At 63.7% G+C, this 18,018-nt stretch overlaps 1 protein-coding gene across 1 annotated transcript; it reads left to right on the top strand.

The window, feature by feature from the left end:
• Window positions 1–11,451: 11,451 nt before the first annotated feature.
• LOC115505559 (ETS translocation variant 3-like protein) lies at window positions 11,452–15,477 on the top strand. The gene is made up of 5 exons (XM_030303206.1): window positions 11,452–11,509; window positions 11,628–11,865; window positions 12,016–12,202; window positions 12,533–12,653; window positions 14,999–15,477. Exons 1-5 carry the CDS (start codon window positions 11,452–11,454, stop codon window positions 15,475–15,477), a joined length of 1,083 nt encoding a protein of 360 aa, XP_030159066.1.
• The last annotated feature ends 2,541 nt before the right edge of the window (window positions 15,478–18,018 follow it).

The following is an 18,018-nucleotide window of genomic DNA, read 5'->3' on the forward strand; positions in this document are numbered from 1 at the left end:
AGAAGCAACAGTTCCTGGCTTCTGCAGAAGAGACAGACCCATCTGAGGACCAGACAGAAAGACCCACACAAAAGACAAAAAGACAAGGCCCAGAGGGGAGCAGGCAGTGAAGGGTCCTGGACAAGTGTCATTTTGAGCACCATCTTCCAGAGCTCAGGTCACAGACCAGCCTGGCAATGGATACAGATACAGAAATTGTAACTTGCAAGCAGGACCACCGGAGCCTGGGTCTGGAGTCTGTCGCCAAGGGGACGTGTCCACCCGCAGCCATGTCCTCCGTCCGGCCCACCCTCTGGGCTCCTGGCCCCCCGGGACCCCCGTCCACGTGATGGAGTGGTGAGCAGTCTGTGCCCCAGACGTGCCCCCCTGAGCAGGGGTGCAGGGGGCGGTCGCCTGTTCGTTCTCCTGCACAAGCACCTGCAAGCGTCAGGAGTGGACCAGGCTGCAAAGACTCTTGACATTGGAGCTCCGTCTTCAAAACTTCCACTGAGAGCTTGGTCTGTAAGACAGATGAAAGCCTGCGTGACCTCCGAAGACAATGAAGTCTTCATGGTTATTGGCACAACCCTCCAAACACCTCGAGGTGCCAAAGGGCCAATGTCAGGGCGATTTGAAAAGCACTGCGTTGAGATCAAACAGCAGGGGACATCTCTCCCCTGGGCTGGAGCCCGGTCCTGTGTGAGCAGGGACTGGTGCAGGAATGAGATTTGCTGGTGGCCGTGCTCCCCTGTGCGGCCTGGACAGCAGTGGGAGGGACAGGAGGGACAGGGGCTGGGGACAGGAGCAGCCAGGGGACTAAAGGGCCCCCAGAGGAGGGCAGCTAGCACCCTCCGAAGAAGGTGCAAAGCTAGAGTTAGTCAACAGGATCTTCAGAGACACTGTGTGCCAGGCATGGAGGGAGGGACCCGGAAGTTCCACGGTGAAAACCATGACTGGGACCCTCCCCGGGGGAGCTCAGAGACCCTAAGACACTATAAACCAGCTCAGCCTCGCGGCCCCCACTCCACCCATGCCCACCCCCCGGGGCCACCGGGCCTGTTCCGGCCCATCTCTGAGTCGCTGCGGGGGGCGGGGTGGGGGGGAGCTTTTTTTTTTCTAATTTTTCTAATTTTTTCTAATTTTTCTAATTCTTCTAACGTTCAAGTGCCAAGCGCCTCGACCTTTCCAGCTTCCCCTTCAAGCCCCCACATCCCACGGTTCTCCCTCCCTGGCACCTGCCCCGCCCTTCACTCCAGCCTCCTGGTGTCCAGGCCTGGACGGAGCAGGAACCCCTGGCCTGGTTTTCGTGGGGCTGGGTCAGCTCCAGTGCTGAAACTCCCGTGTCTGGGGAGACCACTCAGGCCCCGCTGGGCCTCAGGTGCAGCCCAAGGGCCAAAGCTGGGGGACAGGGTTAGAGAGCGGCGGCACCCGCCCACTCATACAAGGAGACAAAGAGGGGGCGCACGTGCGCGTGCACACACACACACACGCACGGGTACACACGCACAGAGACGCTCGGAAACAAAGCGTGACCCGCACGTCCAGAGCAGACACCCACAGAATCGCGGACACACTCGCGAACCCAGGCTCACGCACCCACGTTCCCAGAGACAGGCGTGCGAGGACACACCGGCGACACAAAACGTGGCAAACACCCACGCGTGAAACCGCACGGCCGTGGAGACGCCTACGGAGACACGGCCACTTCCCGGGTCCTCGGAGACGCACAGACGCAGGCCGGCCGAGACAGACAGCCACACACGCAGACGCCCACGCGCGGGCACGGGCGGGCCAGGAGCACGGAGACGCCTTCACCTGTGCCCACGGGGTGAGCGGCTCAACAAACTCCAGAGCTTCCCCGGTTCCGCCTCGGAAACATGCGCAGGGCTGGGGACGTGAGTTCAGCCCCGGGGGGCACAGGGTGGGCCCGAGCCTCACAGAGCCGGACATCACCACCACCCCCCCCAGGCCCACCTCACCACGCTGGGGGCCCCCAGCCCCGGGGACGGTTCCGGGAGCAGGCTCTCCGGGGAGGGGGCCCGGGGCGGCCGGCGGGGGTGGGGAGCGTGAGTGAAATGGGTTCATTACTGGGAGTCTGTTGCCTCGATTGGTATCGATCCCACATGTCACCTTCCATTGCTGCTAATGGGACCTGAAGAGTCTGCACCGACACCACAGCCACGGGCTCCACCCCCGTGCGCCGCCTCCCCTCCCCCTGCCCGGCCGCCGCCTCCTCTCCCGCTCCTGAGGTTCCCCAGTCCTCCTCTGTCGCACCAGGGACCTTATCCCTCTATTCAGGGGTGTCCTTCCCCCGCTTCCCCCCGCCGAGTCCGGTCTCAGTCACATCTGTCACAACCGGACTGGCCAATGGACCCTCCTGAACTCGCCCGTCCCCTGCTGCCCTCCACTGCGTGCCAGGCCCCCGGGGCCAGATCCCTTTTCTCTCCTCCTTCCTACTCCTCATTTCTGAGCCCCGACCCGCACCCTGTGCAGCCCCTCGATCAGGCCTCCGGGGGCTGAGCCCACCCTGTGTCTCCTGTCCGCCCGTCATAAGTTAGAGGGTCACAGGGGCCCACATGAGGCCTAAGAGGACCCACGTGGGGTGATGAGGTCTTGATCCAAAGTGTCACACAGTGTCCATAGGCTCACGCTGGCTACTCGTGTATGAAAAAGTCACTAACTAGGACGGGAACCTTCGACCCCAAGCTCACGTGAACACCCTCTGGTTGGCCCCCAACCTGTGCCACTAAGCTCTAGGGGGTGGCTGGGGAGCCAAGGCCCACCCTCCTCCCCCTGGGGAGACTCCTCTCTCTGGGCGGACTCCCGGGGGACCCCCAGAGCCGGCTCCAGCCCCAGAGTGGGAAGGGCCGCCCTCTGCGGTCTCCGCCTCACCCCGCTTGGTGCCCATGATTGTGTCACTGTGTTGAGAAAATGTAGGTGGCCTGGAGCGGGCCACTAAAGTCAGTGGCAATGAAGTTGGGGGCCCTGAGGCGGTGTAAAATGTGTCGAGGCTGATGTGAGCTGGGGCCGTGGGATCGGCTTCAGCGGGGGGAGCCGGTTGGGTCCTTTTGGGGTGAGTTGCTCAGCAGTCATTGGTGAGGCAGCCCCGCGGCCAGGCCCTGGGACACATCAGAGATGCTCGCAAGAGCGAAGGGCTGCATTTGGTTAGGGGACGCATCCCCAAGGGCACTGGGCCCTCTGCCTGTGTCTTGGGGAAGAAACAGGAGGCCCGGTGTGCCACCCGGGAGCCAGGGTCGGTGCCAAGCGCCTGGCCTCCTGTCCCCTGGTGAATGGGAGTGGGGGCTCTGCTCTGATCGGGCTTACGGGAATATGGAAGGAAATGGGCAGGGAAGTGTGTAAGGCACTAGAGGGAAGGTGAAAACCCTAAGTGTCGCAGAAGCAGCTGCTCTGGTTCCCGAAGGGACTGTAGTTAGCGACTTGGGGGACTTTCCTGGGAGCTGGGGTCATGGCAGGCAAGCATGGGAGCCAGGAGCCGCCCTCCCCGGAGGCCCCCCGGATGCTGCCTCCCGGGGGACCTCTCGGAGGCAGCAGGTGCTCTGAGCGGCGGTGGGGTCCAGGCCTTGGACTCGGCTCCTTCGAATGGGCGGGGCCTTCGTGGAGAGGAAGCTCTTCCTGCCCGCGTCCGCCTGGCCTTGGCATCTTCCGGGTCCTCACTCAGGTGCCAAGTCCTTAGATGAAGGAGATGGAGTGAGGTGACGTGTGTAAGGGCAGGACCACCTGCCCAGGGGAGGAAAGGCCAAGGGCACCTGAGGGAAACGCCGGGATCGCGTCTCAGTGCCGACCTCGGCCCCCTCGCTGAGGCTCCGTCTCCCGTGGGCACCAGGCCTGCCTGCTCCTTGCTAGGCCTGCATCCAACAACCTGGACACGCATCCTGTCCCCCCCAGGACCCTCTGCCCGCGGCCCCCAGCGACCTGTCTCTCCATCAATCATCCTCTCCCCCCTCACCTCTCTGTCATGTTAGCTTCGGTTGATTTAACCAGAAAACAACCCCCAGGATTGAATTCCATGGCTCTCCCTCCCCACGTCCTTCAGCCCGAGGCCGGGAGGGGCTGCGTAATGAGGTGGGGAGGGACACTTGGCCTCCCAGAGCCAGGGAGGAATAAAAGAAAATCATATTGATTCCCCAGCGACAGCCGTCAACCTTTTCATCCCCGCCGGAGACTGGAGACGTGGGCTCCAGGCCCCACAGGCTCTAGGGGGGCTCATTCCCCGGGACTTCAAAGGCAGAGGCCCTCGTTTCCCCTTGAGAAGCGTCTCCCCATGTCAGGCGCCTAACGCAACCCCTCCCGGTGTATTCTGGAACCCCTTTCCTGCTCCTGCTCCTTCCCTGCAGGGTATCTGATGCCCCCCCAGTCACTTCCTCCTGTCCAGTCTGTGCCTGACCTGGAAGTTCTTCTCGCTGTCTGGCTTTCAGTCATATTAATAGAGGAAAGAAAACATCATTTTCCAGAACTCCGAAACTCCCAGACGACAGAGACATAATAAGTGCTTTAAAATCCTCAGAGAAAATACATCAGGTAAACCATTTGTATCATTTAATACTCGAGACTCGAGGAAAACGCCAGATTTCGGGGACTGTAACCTCCATGAGCTCGAGCAGAGCCGGGGCCTGGAAGCCAGGGGGACTTGGGGACCAGGTGGTGGTAACAGTCCCAGGTTGGGAGGGGCTTCTCTTCCAGGCCTGGGCTCTATCTGCACAGAAAGTTCCCTGAGACGGGGACTGACTTATCTAGGGAAGGGTAGACAGCTGGAAGGACTTCCCCACAGTTCAGGGTCCCTTTGCCTAGAACGGAGGACAGGTGGCCTCCTCACGAGTCTCTGTGTCGGCCTGACACTGTAGGAGCCACCAGCCCCAGAGGCAGCTCTGGATACAGAGGACTGAAGGAGAGACACCCCTCCTACCACAGCCCTCACGGAGGCGGAGGGGGCGCGGGCCGCGGTGCCACCGGCCCCCGAAGGGTTAATGCTATTGTCTGAAAACCACATCGGCTCCCCTGGGAGCTTGGAGATCCCGCTCTCATTTTAAGTAACCCTAACTCGCGTGTGATGAGCGAGGGCCGCTGGGCGAGGCGTGCACCAGAAGAAGCAGGGGACGTAGCAGGGGACGGCCGGCCACCGCTCCAAGGTAAGGGACTCTGGTGGCAGGTGTGCGGCTGGGCTGGGCTGGCCTGAGGGACGGCCCTTCTCGCCCCCGCCCCACCCCAGCTGTGGAGCAGCCGGGAAGGGGGTTCGTAAGGAGGAGCGGGCAGTGGTGGGGGTGAGAGCCCAGGGGCCTCGCAGAAGCCTCCCGGGAGGCGGCCGGTGCGGGACAGCCGCAGGGCCGGGTGCTGGGGGGCCAGGGCGGAAAGAAGGGGGGACCTCATCGAGACAGCTGGTCTCCTCTCCCCAGGTGGGGCGCTTCTGGGGTCAGACGTCCGCGTGCCGGGGCAGAGGAGACTCCTGGCACGGATGGGGTCAGGTCAGGCTGGGGCCGGCGGAGGGACGGGCTCGGGCGTCCCTGCGCCCTGCCGTCCACACAAACAGCAGCCCGTACAGAGCTGACCGCACCATCGGAGGGGCTGAGGGTGGGGCCGGACACTGGGGGTGCGGGCATCACAGCCCGGGGGTACGGAGGAGCAGGGGGTGGGCCTCGGGGTCCCAAGGGCGGGAGAGTTAAGGCTGTGCTCCCACCTGAGCCGGGCTGGGGTGGACCGGACCGAAGCCTGTGGCAGGGTTAGGGGACTCTGCCCCGTGTGCCTGCCGGGCTCCCTTCCTCATGCTCCTGGCATCCTTCCCAAAAACGAGGTCCAAGAAGCCTGAAGTCGGACAGCCCCTGTGCTGGAGGGCAGGTGCGGGCTCTTGGAGGCTGGAGAGGCGCAGGGAGGGCTGATTCTCTCCTCCAGCCCTCCGGAAGGACGAGGACGGAGAAGGAGGAGGAGGAGGAGGAGGAGGAAGAGGGCTGGGGAGGGCGGGGGCAGGGAGAGGGGCTTCGTTCAGGCAGGGGGCTTAGTGAAGTTCAAGTCAGGGTTCACTAGGACTGGGGTGAGCACCACGAGGCTGGAGGTGGAGGCTGCAACTGGACTGGGATGGGGGGGTAGTCTGGGGGTGGCGACACCCCCCAGCCGGCGAAGTCCTGACACTCAGGTCCCTGTTTGCTCCGTCTGGCTGCCACTTGTCCCAGATCAGCGTTTGACTGAGAACTTTCACTTCCTCTGGCTGGTCTGGCTCCTGCTGGAGGGGATTTCTTGTTGGGGGGGGTGGGGGGGTGGGGGGAGCAAAGGGAAGGATCGGGGATGTCCGGGCAGGGGGATCCCCAGGGCACAGCTGACAGGAATGAGATGGCAGGAAGGAGGCCGGGGTTGCCTGGGGAGGGATTTGGGAGGGAGCAGGGGTGGGAGGGGGCTGCGGGGACCTAGGCCGGGGAGCTGGGGGCCTGGGCTCAGCTTCCAGGTCTGAAGCCTGGGTTAGAGAAAGAGCACAGGAACAGGACAGAGAGAGAAGCAAGAAAACGCAAGACACAGGGCCTGAGCCTGGAGGCAGTGCCCAGAGCAGGAGATGGGGTGAGGCAGCCGGCCTGGTCCCCGTAAGTAAAGACGGAAAGGGACCGGCCTCCTCCTCGACACCGAGACGGAAAAGGATGGGCCACAGAGGTGGCGGGGCAGGGAGACTCAGAAGCCTGGTGGCCTGGGGACTGGAAAGAAGGGAGAAGAAACAGTCGGGAAGCAGGAAATGAGCTAAGATGAAAAGGTCAAACCAAGTGCAGAGGCCGGGAGGGGCCAGACGGGAGAGGGGAGCATGCGGGGCTGGGAGCCTGTCTCCTGACCCCCGTTGCCCATCCCCCAACCCCTGGGCCAGGGGGCTGTGACTTGCCCCACCGCCCTTCTACCGCGCGTCTGGGGTGGGGTCTGGGGGCGTCTGGGATTTCTACTCCAAGAGTTGCACAAACCTTTTAAAGCCCACGGTCCCCAGGGACACAGAGATCAGAGTCAGAGGGTCTGCCAGGGGCTGGGGGGCAGGGACCTGAGACCCGAGGGCCCCTGGAGAGAGAAGTAAAGTGACGGAGAAGCAGGGCCGCCTGGGGACCCCCCTAGGGAGTGGCAAGGAGGGGCGCCTTTCCTGCTTGGGGTTTCAGGGGAGAGGCGGGGCTCAGCTGGTCCATTCCCAACATGGAGCATCGAGAAGGGGCCCCTCGGCCCCATGCGGGTCCCCTGAGTTTGGGGACCTGCAGGAGGGACAAGATGCCCTGGGGTCTCTGGGAAGAAAGAACTTCTGTCTCTGCCCCTCCCCCAAATCCCCCAGGGAAGAAGGTGGTTGGCTTTTCTCCTGGGCCCCAGCCCCTCGCAGTCCTACCTAACTAAGCAGCTTTAGCTAATAGCATTAAGGGAGGTCTCAGGACTAACCACTCTCCACTGGGGGAGAGATCAAGGGGACAGACCAGAGGCTTCTAATCAGATTGGGGATTCTGCAGAAGTGGGGGGGGGGGGGGGCGGTGTGCAGTTTGCTCAGTGTCCCCTGGAGGCCGTCACCTCTGTGTTCCCACTGTCCCCCTCTGGGCTGGTCTCCCCACTGTGACCCTTCAGCCCTCACCTGTGTCCACACACACACACACACACACATACCCCGCAGAGCTGCCTCTCTGTCATTCCCTTGGCACTCTTTCTCTCGGACTCTGTCCCCCTGAATCAGTCGGGGACTCACCCACCAGGAAGGCTCGGTGGAGGTCAGTCAACCCGACCATGCGGTCAGCCCAGGCCAGCCTCCTGGAAGGCCCAGCAGCAAAGTGACTCTCGATGCAAGTTTTGCTTTTCAGATGGGTAGGCAGTACGGGGCTTTACCGCTCAGCTTTTTTTTTTATTCGGAGTGTGTTCGTGTCTTTCTCATCCCCTTCCCGTCTGACTGTCGGTCCTCAGGCTTCCGGACAAGGAGCCCAGCACAGCTTAGGTTAGACCTGAGAGGCTCCTCCAGGGCCCCGGCCGCCACCACCCTCTCAGCTCCGAAGTTTCAGTCTCGGCCTCTCTGCCCTGATTGACTGATTATAGCTCGGAGCCCGGAGTCAGATAGACCTGTTCCCGAGTCCGGCTCAACCACCTGCACGGGGATCTGATGCAAGGCTCCCACTCTGTGGAGCGTCGATTTCCTCGACTTGCAAAATGGGGGAAATAATGTCCACGTCGAGGGGCTTGTGTGCGGATTCGGGGCAGGACCTGTGGAAAGAGAGGGCTGGCCCGGTGCTGTGACACGACAAGGGCCCGTTTCTAGTAACTAAACTCTCAGAAAGATAAGATCTGCTCTGGACTTTTCCTCTGGCTCCAAGCCCAGAGAAGTAAAGTGTCGGAGAAGCAGGGCCGCCTGGGGACCCCCCCAGGGGAGTGGCAAGGGGGGGCGGCTCTCCTGCTTGGGGTTACAGGGGAGAGGTGGGGCTTAAGGCCCGCTCTCCGTTGTTACCAGGCTCCTCTATATCGCGTTGTTAAATAATGACCTAAAACCTACCTGTGTGGTAACGAGCGCCTGTATTAGCCAAGGAGACCGACCATGTTATCAGTAACCAGAATGACGGGGGCGGTGACAATAATAATCGCTCACGGCTACGAGCCTTCAAACAACACAAAGCGCCTAACAGCAGCCCCTCTGATCATTCCAGATTGGGTTATGGTCCTCTTTGATTTATAGCTCTCCACGCTGACCCTCTGAGACCCCGCTGTCGCCGGGGCTGTAGGGGCTGTGAGAGCCGCCGGGCAGGGGGGCCCCCCAAGCCCTGCGAGCTCAGCTCACCACACGGGAGGGAGGGAGCTGGGGGCCCGGGGTGGGGGCTCGGGGGACAGAGCGGGTCACCTCCCCCGGCCTTGGGGTCACCACCACCAGAGCCGCAGGGTAAAATTGGAGCACAAGGAACCGAGATGAAGCACGAAGGCCGCGACCGTCTGAGGGCGGGTCAGCTCCTCGGGGCCCAGGGCAAAAGGGGGGGCTGGAGGGGGGCCGTCAGGAAGGATTTGCCAGCAGCGAGGACTTCCACATCCCCGCTGCAAGCTCCTCAGAGACCCGGGGGTCTGGGCGGGACCCCCACACGCATGGGGGAGACCAGGAAAAGGGGAACGGCGGGGACGGGTGGGGCTTGACCTCACCCACTGATGCCACTTGCGGTTTTTGTATTTGGGGTTTTCTCCCTTTGGGGGCCAGAGGCGGGGTGTCGGTCGGTCGGTCGCCTCCCTGGGTGGCGGAATAGCACACATCTTGAATCAAGGTGTTGCTGTCGCTTCCGCTTAAGAGCTGTGTGACCTTGGAGAAGTTCCTCGACCCCTCTGAGCTCCATCTTGTGAGATACTCCGGCGGGCTTTCGGGGCGTGTGGGCTCCCCGGCTGGGGGCGGGGCGCACCGAGGACCCCCTCTGCAGTGGGTTCATCATTCTCCTCGCGCCAGATCCTAAAGCTATCCTAAGGTCTCCAATCCTCCAGACCAGGAGACACCGTGGGGGCCCGGCAGCACTGGGGGTGGGGGGAGGCAGCTGGAGGAGGCCACCGCTCCCTCCACGGAACAGTCTTCCCTTGGGACCTCTCACCCCAGCACCCCCCCCCATTTCCCAACCCATTTTCCTAAGGTGAGGTGGAAGGGATCCCAACCCGCTTGAGTTTAGACAGGAGGAACTTGTCAACGGACAAGGCAGGGGAGGAGGGTGGGAGACGGGTGGGGGGGCTTCTGTTTCGGGGGAGGTCGGGAAAGGGCGAAGTTCCAGAATGTCAGCCGTCAGTTTAGAGGCGGAAGGCTGGGCGGGAAGACCCCAAGCGGCGTGCACCCCTTACCACCATCCACCGTCATTTCCGGAGGTGCCCTCTGCTCCAGCCAGACCGGGCACCCCCAGGAGCACCTGCCCCCAAGGGGCCACTGGTTTGTCGGTTGACCCCCTGGAGCCGTGTCCCCTGGGAAAGGAAAAGCAGGAGACCAGGTGACCTCTGGGGCGGGGGTAGGGGTGGAGAGGGCAGGGAGGGTCTCAGCAGCTGAGGTGTCTGACGTCCTGACCCCCAGCAACTCCCGGGGTACCCCGCGGGCTCTCGCTACTCAAAGCAGGGTCCGCAGGCCGGCAACATCGGCGTCACCGAGGAGCTCGTTAGAAATGCAGAGTCTTGGGTACCACCAAGTGCCTCCAAATCAGAATCTGCATCCTGAAGCGATTCTTGGGATTCTTCCGCCTTGGTGTTTGAGAAGCACTTCTATAGACAGCGGGTTCTAAGTCTCAAGACGACACGGCGTAGGAGCGGGGGCCGTGTGCGAGGGGTGGAGGTGTGGCCGCTGAGCCCGTGTGTCGGGTGGCTTTCCCTCTGTGAGCCTCGTCTGGAAAGTGAGGAGGCCACTCCAGGCAAGCCCTCACATGCCCTCCAGACCTGCCGGCCTAGTAAGTTCTGGCTGAGAGCAGAGCTCACCCCATCCCGACTTCCCCCCTCCCCCAGAGATGGAGCCCGGAGCCAGGTCCTGTAAGCCTCGTCACAGGGTCCTGACCTCACAGGTGACGCCTACCCTGGAGCGGGACCCACACCCTGCATCTCCCCCAGACCCTGTGGGCGCTCCGCCTCTGGGGTCATCTTCCCTCGGGGATGGGAAGCCAGCCCTCGGCCCGGCCTCAGCTCCATCTGGAAGGTCTGGGACAGGGACAGGTGCTCTCCTCCCGTGGCCTGCATCAGGGAGCTCACCCCCGAGTCCTCTCCCCATCTGGGCCACGCTGGGAACCAGCAAGACCCCTCCTTCCGTGGCCGGGGCCGGGGTTCAGTAACTCCACGGATATTTACAGAGTAGCTGGAGCCCAGGGCCCGTGCTGGGCTGGCCTGGGGCCCCTGACGGCGGGGAGCCACCACTCGGAGGCGAAGACAGACACAAGCACACAGACCCCGTCGACAGCCTCATTCCCACGCGCGGACTCCACCGCCAAGCACTTCACCGCCAGGCACCTGCGACGCGCCAGGCGTCTGCTGGGCCAGGGGCTCGCTGGGGACAGAGCAGGAAGCACGCACCCCCTGCTCGCCCGACGCCTGCAGCGGGTCCGGCTCCGTAAAGGTATGGGTGTGCGTATCTTCCGCCTGCCCCCGCTCGAGGTTTACGAAGAGCCCACGATTAATCACATTTTCTCTGGTCTTCTCTTGGGGAAAGCTCCAATCCTATTAAAGCCCTGAGAGGAGAGCGCGTCCTGTCTAAATCCCCCAGCGGGGGCAGGATATAGGACCCTCTGCCTTCCTCTGCATCCATATAAGTGGTCCCAGCCCCGGGTCTGCCCCTGGCCGGGGAGGACGTCCCCAGAGGAGGCCGGGCCCTGCCTTCCGTGTGGGGGAGCTTCCCGCCTGCCACCTGGTCCCCTGCCTCAGGGCCCCTCGTCCTTGTCATCCTCCTCTCTGTCCTCTTTTCTTTCCCTCATTCTTCGCCTCCCTCCTAAGCAGTGACCGGCTCCCCCAGGCCCAGACGCGGCCCTCGCGGCCCCAGAGGCCACCATGCACTGCGGCTGCGGGGCCCAGGGCGTCCCTGTCGCGGGCAGCTCCTGGATCTCAGGTGAGCCTCTGCCAGGCCGCCCCGCCCGTCGAGGCCCAGCCGCAGAGGGGCGGCCCCAGGGGGCGGGGTTGCCCCCCTCCCCCCCGCAGCGCTGTGGCACTCACGCCCCTCCCCCCAGGCTTGGCCTTCCCGGACTGGGCCTACAAAGCCGAGTCGTCCCCAGGCTCCCGGCAGATCCAGCTGTGGCACTTCATCCTGGAGCTGCTGCAGAAGGAAGAGTTCCGCCACGTCATCGCCTGGCAGCAGGGGGAGTACGGCGAGTTTGTCATCAAGGACCCGGACGAGGTGGCCCGCCTCTGGGGCCGCAGGAAGTGCAAACCACAGATGAATTACGACAAGCTGAGCCGGGCCCTCAGGTGGGAAGGGGCGGCCAGGCGGCCAGAGAGGTCAGGGCTCAAAGACGGGGCTGTGGGTGCTGGTGGGGTGCCCCGGGGCCCCCCAGGCTCGCCGGCCGGGGGAGGGGCGTGGCCGGCCCAACTCTGCGTTCTCAACCTCGGAGTCCGCAGGTATTACTACAACAAGAGGATCCTGCACAAGACCAAAGGCAAAAGGTTCACGTACAAGTTCAACTTCAGCAAGCTGATTGTCGTCAACTACCCTCTGTGGGAGGTGCGGGCACCACCTTGCCCCCTGCTGCTGGGGGCCCCTGCCCTGTTTCGGCCAGCCCTGGTGCCCATGGGCACGCACGGCGAGGTAGGCACGGAGGCGGCCCCCCCTCCCCTCCGCCCAGGAGGACCCCAGCCCTCCTCTCTGCCTCGGGGGCCCCGGCAGTGGCCAGTGGTCTTCTCCCACTGCTTTCTGGTCCCCCAGCGCCCCGGGGGGGGAGGGGCAGGGCCGTCACCCTGAAACACCTTCAGGGGGCGCAGCCTGCGCCTGGGGGCGAGGGTGGTTCCTGCGGGACCCCTCCAGCGGGGGGACCCCAGGGAAGGGGGCGGGGTCTCAGGGAGGAGTCTGGGCATGAACCGGGGAACACAGGCCGCCGGCCAGCCCACGCCACCCTCACTCCTGCTTCTCCCTCCCCAGCTCCTGCACAGCGCGCTGCTCGCCCGTTGGGCCACAGTGGAGCAGCTGGCCGGGCAGCGGACCCCCCGAGGGCCGCCAGAGGCCTCCGAGGATAAGAAGGGGAGCGGCAGCAGTGCCCCCCGTGAGTGCTCGGGCCCGGGGAGGGCCCAGGGGATTGCAAGTGGGACCCTCCTGGCTGAGCCCATGGGCCAGAGGCTTGAGACGGGGAAAATAAAGTCATTCATTCATTCAACAAACTGAGCCCCAGCTATTCCCTAGGTGTGGCGGCTCAGAGGGGCTGGGCGGCCCTCAAGACGCTCAGAGAATGGAGGGAGTAGAGGAGGGACAGTCAGCCAGTGGTGTGGAGAGACTCAGGGAAGCGCCAGGCGCTACGGGAATGCAGAGACGAGCGGGCATCCCGGAGGAGGAGGCCCCTGCCCCCGGTGAGGCAGGTGCAGAAAGTGCCCAGGCAGAGGGAATGGCGTTTGCAAGGCAGGGAGTTGTGAGCAAGAGTAGCGGCGCTGAGGGACCCAGTGACTGGCCGTGGTCAGAGAGTGAGGGGTGGAGCTGGGTTGGAGGGGGCGTGTGGCGGGTACTGGCAGGCTTGGGAGGACCATCTAGGCAGAGGATGACGGGACCAGAACGAAGCACGGGCGGCAGGTGGAGAAGGAGGCTCTGCACAAGGAGGAGGGAGAAGAGCACGGCAGGCAGAGAGAAACGGTGTGTGCAAAGGCCCTGGGGCAGGAAAGAGGGACTAGGAAAGGCCAGCGTGGCAGCACTGGCGATCCCAGGGGGGTGGGTGGAAACGTAGGCAGAGGTCAGCTCTCCCAGGGCTGTAAACAGCGAAGTGACAAAACCAGACTGTCCGTGAGGAAGATCACGGACGCGCCTGAGCAGCCTGAGGCTTCACACAGACGGCTCAGACCTGCCCCTCCTCTCCGGGCGACTTCCCGGGAGAGAGACCCCGGGCCTTAGCCTTGTCCCCAGAGCCAGGCGCCTCTGGGCCCCAGGGTGCAGCCGAGGCTGTGGGCGAGGGTGGCCCAGGGCCTGCTGGGACCCGCTCGGCCACCGGTCTGGCCCCTGGAGAGAGACAGCGCCTGCACGGCACCCCTGTGCTCCTACCCCCACCCCCCTCCTGGCTCCAGAAGTGCCCCGCTTTCTCTTTGGGGAACCGCGAGGGGGAAACAGTGTCCCCGGCGAGCCCCAGCTTGGAGTGGGCCGTCTGCACCTCCCTGCCCTCTGTGGGGACACACACACACACACACACACACACACACGAGCTGCCTGGCTGAAGTCATCTGAAGGCTGTGCAGGCCCCTCACCCCACCTCCCCTCCGGGCACTGGTGCCAAGAGCGGATGCTTCTGGGTGGAAAAGTAGCCAGGCCTGCGAACCGGAGGCAGAGGCTGCAGGCCCGGTGCTGGGGGGGGGGGGGGGGGGGGGCGGGGCGGACACCCAGACCGTCTCCTTCACCTGCTCCTCAGCCCCCATCTGATGTCCGAGGGCGGACGCAGCCCCAGACCCAGGGAGAAGGGCAGTGACCCCGGGGGACGGCTCGGGGTCACCTTTGCCTCATGCAGGACCCTGTCCACTGGTTTCCCTTCGTGGGTCCGACTTCAGAACCATCGTTCCTTCCGAATACGTCGGGCGTGTTAAATAATAACGAATTCGCCTTTCCGGTTTTCATTCACTACAGCCCCACCGATGTGATGACATTACTCTTGTAGTTCGATGATGTGGCCTTGCTAAGAGAGGACTCGAGGGGTCGGAGTTGGGCTTTTGGAAATAAGGACAGTGCCGGGAGGTTGTGCTAGTCGCCCCGAGCCCCGGCCCCCGCCTGGGGTTTTGGGTGCCGGGTTGCAGGATGCCCGCAGGGCCGGAGGATCTGGAAGGAGGGGCGGAGGGAAGGATCCTGGGGGAGCAGGCCAGGGCCCAGCCGGCCGAGAAGGCGAGGCCGGGCCCCCCACGCGCTGGCCTCCCACTTGACCTTCGCCAGCAGAGGGGCCTGTACAGATGAGGAGACCGGGGCCTGGATTTCAGGGACAAGCTTGGGGCCACAGGCTAGAGCCAGAGCCCTGCGCTACAGAGAGTGCAGACAGGACTCACTGAGTTCCAGCAGTGTCCTCACCCAGTCATCCCACACGCTCATCCTGAGCTCTTAGGAGGCACCAGGCGGGTCCAGGGGACGGCGAAACAGGCGCAGTGCCGGCGCGCACAGAGCCGGGGGCGCAGACATTCTGGGGGTAACCATGCTCGTTGGGCCAAGGGCCCAGGAGGAGAGGGGCGGGAGCCACAAGGGGGACCCCCAGGCTGACCTGTCTCGCCCCCAGGGAATAGACCCGAAGCAAAGGAAACAGGATGGGGCACAGCAAGGAAAGGAAGTTTCCAGCAAGAGGAAAAGGAAAAAGGAAGTAGGTGGAGAAGGGAGAGCCCTCCTGACCCTCCCTCCCTCTCTGTCTCTGTCTCTCTGTCTCTCTCTCTCCCCCAGGCCTTGGCTCTCTCCCAGCCCCCTGCCAGCTTGGCCCTTGCTGCCTTCTGGGGAGCCCCCGAGAGGAGCTGCTGGGTCTGGCCTCCTTGGCCCCTCCTCTCCTGCCTTCCCTCCCTTCCGACTGGACCCGCCTCTCAGGTCCCTTCCTGCCCCCTGTCCCCCCAGAGGGGCTGATCCCGGGGACCTCCAAGCCAGACACCCTGCTGCCAGGGCCCGGCTGCCCCCCAGCGACCCACCACTTTCCGGGGCTCCCCCTGTTGGCTGGGCTGGGACAGGGGGCCGGCGAGAGGATCCGGCTTTTGCCCCTGAGGCCCCCGGGGCTGGAGGTAAAGCCCTATCCCATGATGGGGGCAAAGGGAGGCCTGGACCCCAGGGAGGGCTTCTCCTCAGAGATACACAGACCCAAAGTCGGGGACGAAAGCCCCATGTCCCCCCATCTGGAGAACTTCAAGGCAGTGTGGCCCTTGGATCCTCCTTAACTAGGGAGAAGAGGGGAAGTGGGGGGTCCCCCAAAGTCCATGCCTCCTCCCGGGTATTTCCTTTCTGGCTTTGCACCTTCCCTGGCCTGGAAACAGGTTTCAATTGCAGGAGGCTTTGAAGGGGAGGAGTTGGACAAAAGGGGGTGGGGGGAATGCCGGGGGGGAGGGGGGTGGGGACTGAGGCAGGGTGACCCTCCCCTCCCCTCCCCTCCTACCAAATTATGAATCAGATTAAGGAGGCATCCTTAACCTCAGCTGTCCTCAAAGGAGATGAGCATACGGATTCTGTCGCTTGAGCGCCCCCAGCCCCACCTGCCCACATGACGGAGAAAGCGAGCATCTGGGGAGCCCCTGCCCCCTCATCCGGGCTGAGGCCCCAGTCTCTCTCCTGCCCCTCCGTGCGCTTCGTCCTCGGCCCTCTGGTCTCTGTGACCCTGGGAGCTCCTGTCCTGCGCGGGCACTTCCTACAAGCCACCATTTCCCCAAGACGCCAGGCAGTGGGGCAGGGAGGACCCGGCCTCCTCAGCTCTGTAATTCTCCCCGCGAATAAAACACCCTTGGCCAACCAACTCGGCTGACCGTCCCACCGCGTCCCCGCTGCCCTCAGCTGCTGTGGGGCTACATGTCACCCCAGGCTCTTGTGGGAGGGGGGGCAGGGGACAGGGTGCTGCCATCATCCCCCAGAGAGAGAGGCTGGCAGACGACGTGGTCTGGAGCCACCTGTGCTGCGTGGGGACCAGCCTCAAGGACAGAACCCGAGCAGAGCGGGGCCTGCCGTGGACCCGTGAGCAGAGCCGAGGGGGCAGCGGGTGAAGGGGGCCCTTCCTCTGTCCCCAGCCCTCAGAATGACCAGAGGAGCTGAGGAAGCATGGGGCAGCCAGGGGAGGGGGCCGTGTGAGGGAGGGGCTTTTGCTCAATGAAGGAAAAGCCAACAGGGCAGAATGTTCCAGGAGCCAAGACGAGTGAACCGCATCGCTCTCCTGTCTCTGGGCCACCGATTACAGGTTTAGGACTCGTCTCCACTTCCTGTCTAGGATATGAGGAGGCACAGGGGTCCTCGTGTGTGTGTGTGTGTGTGTGTGTGTGTGTGTGTGTGTCTGCACTGGGCTTGGGGGTGTGCGCATTTTGCTTTCTGCCACCTGCTGTCCTTCCTTGCGGCAGATGCCTGGTGGCCTCCAACGGAATGGGGGAGGAGAGGCCCAGAGCAGGGCGGGGCCGGGCCCTCACCCCGGGGAACCCTGGATACAGGCCCGGGGTCTCCCTCCCAGGAGCTATGGGGGGGGGGGGTCCGTGAAAACCCGCTTCTCACTTGCTCCCAAGGCACAGGCCGATCCCCAGCCCAGCGGGAAGGAGGAACCACCAGCCCCGGGCCTGCCCCTCACCCTGCCGGGTTTGGGAGACAAACCAGGTCTCCTCTGACACAAGGAACCGGCTCGCGCTGTCATGGGGCCTGGGCCCTGTTCAGAGAGGCCAACCCCCCCCCCCCACGCCCCGCCTCGACAGGGTCCCGTACCGAGGACCCCATGTACCCTCTGCAGGGCACACGGTGGGTGAACCTGGGACACGGCCACAGCGGGTCCAGAGGACATAAACTCCCAGGGCGCGTGCCCTGCTCTGCTCTGCATAAACCATTTTCTCAACCTTGGCAGTGCGGACATTTGGGGCTGCCTCGTCTTCCCTTCTGGGAGCTGTCCTGTGCGTTCCAGGATGCTTAGGACATCCCCGGCCTCCAGCGGCACCCGCCCCCAGCAGACGCAGTGAACTGTCCCCCGGGGGAGGAAACCGTCCCTGGTTGAGGGTGGCTTCAGTGAGTCCAGCTGTTCTGCAAAGCTGGGCCCTGCGCTGTGCCAGCACAGGAAGCACGAGCGTTCCATGGTGCGAGAGCGCCCTCTGGTGGCCAGGGCCTCACCGACGCCCGGCGTGGGGGGAGGACTAGGTGTGAGGTGACGGGCACCTTGGGGTCTTCTCAGATTAGGGATTCGCAATTTCACATTGTGAAACCCTCCCACTTCAAACCCCCTTGGCTGATCACGGAGGAGCCCCCAAAGGCTCCGCAGGCCTCATGTGACAGCAGACAGCAGGTGAGCAGCTCCTTTGGGACAGTCGAGTACAGCCATCAACCCTGGACCTCAGGCTCCCTGGCCGCCTGTGGCCGGAAGGGCCCAGAGTGGATACTCGGCCCTCCTCCAGCAGCAGCGGGAACCAGGACGAGACACGCAAAGTCAGTGCACCAACCATCCTTCCTCCTGGACGCTCCGTCGCGCCAAAAACAGGGACACTCGTGGGTTCGGGCAGGCTGAGGAATCACATACCCGAGCTTCACGAAGGCTTGACTGTTGGGAGCCGGAAGGGACCTTTGCGAGAGAGGAAGACACCTGCCCCAAGTCACACGTGTGGAGGGGCCACGTGTAAAACCAAAGTCCCCCAGGTATCAGGGACCGTTCATCCCACCTCACCACAATCACGTGGACTGAGAGCTTAAGACGCCCCCGAATCCCTTAGAAACGAGAGTGTATTACCTACGGAGAAGGAAATTTTACG

Source organism: Lynx canadensis, chromosome F1 (assembly GCF_007474595.2).
Source record: "Lynx canadensis isolate LIC74 chromosome F1, mLynCan4.pri.v2, whole genome shotgun sequence".
Lineage (NCBI taxonomy): Eukaryota > Metazoa > Chordata > Mammalia > Carnivora > Felidae > Lynx > Lynx canadensis.

Coding starts and splice junctions, on each gene's coding strand:
- LOC115505559 (XM_030303206.1), top strand. CDS start 11,452: ATGCACTGCGGCTGCGGGGCCCAGGGCGTCCCTGTCGCGGGCAGCTCC. Junction 12,203..12,532: donor CCATGGGCACGCACGGCGAG/GTAGGCACGGAG, acceptor CTCCCTCCCCAG/CTCCTGCACAGCGCGCTGCT. Junction 12,654..14,998: donor GAGCGGCAGCAGTGCCCCCC/GTGAGTGCTCGG, acceptor TCTCTCCCCCAG/GCCTTGGCTCTCTCCCAGCC.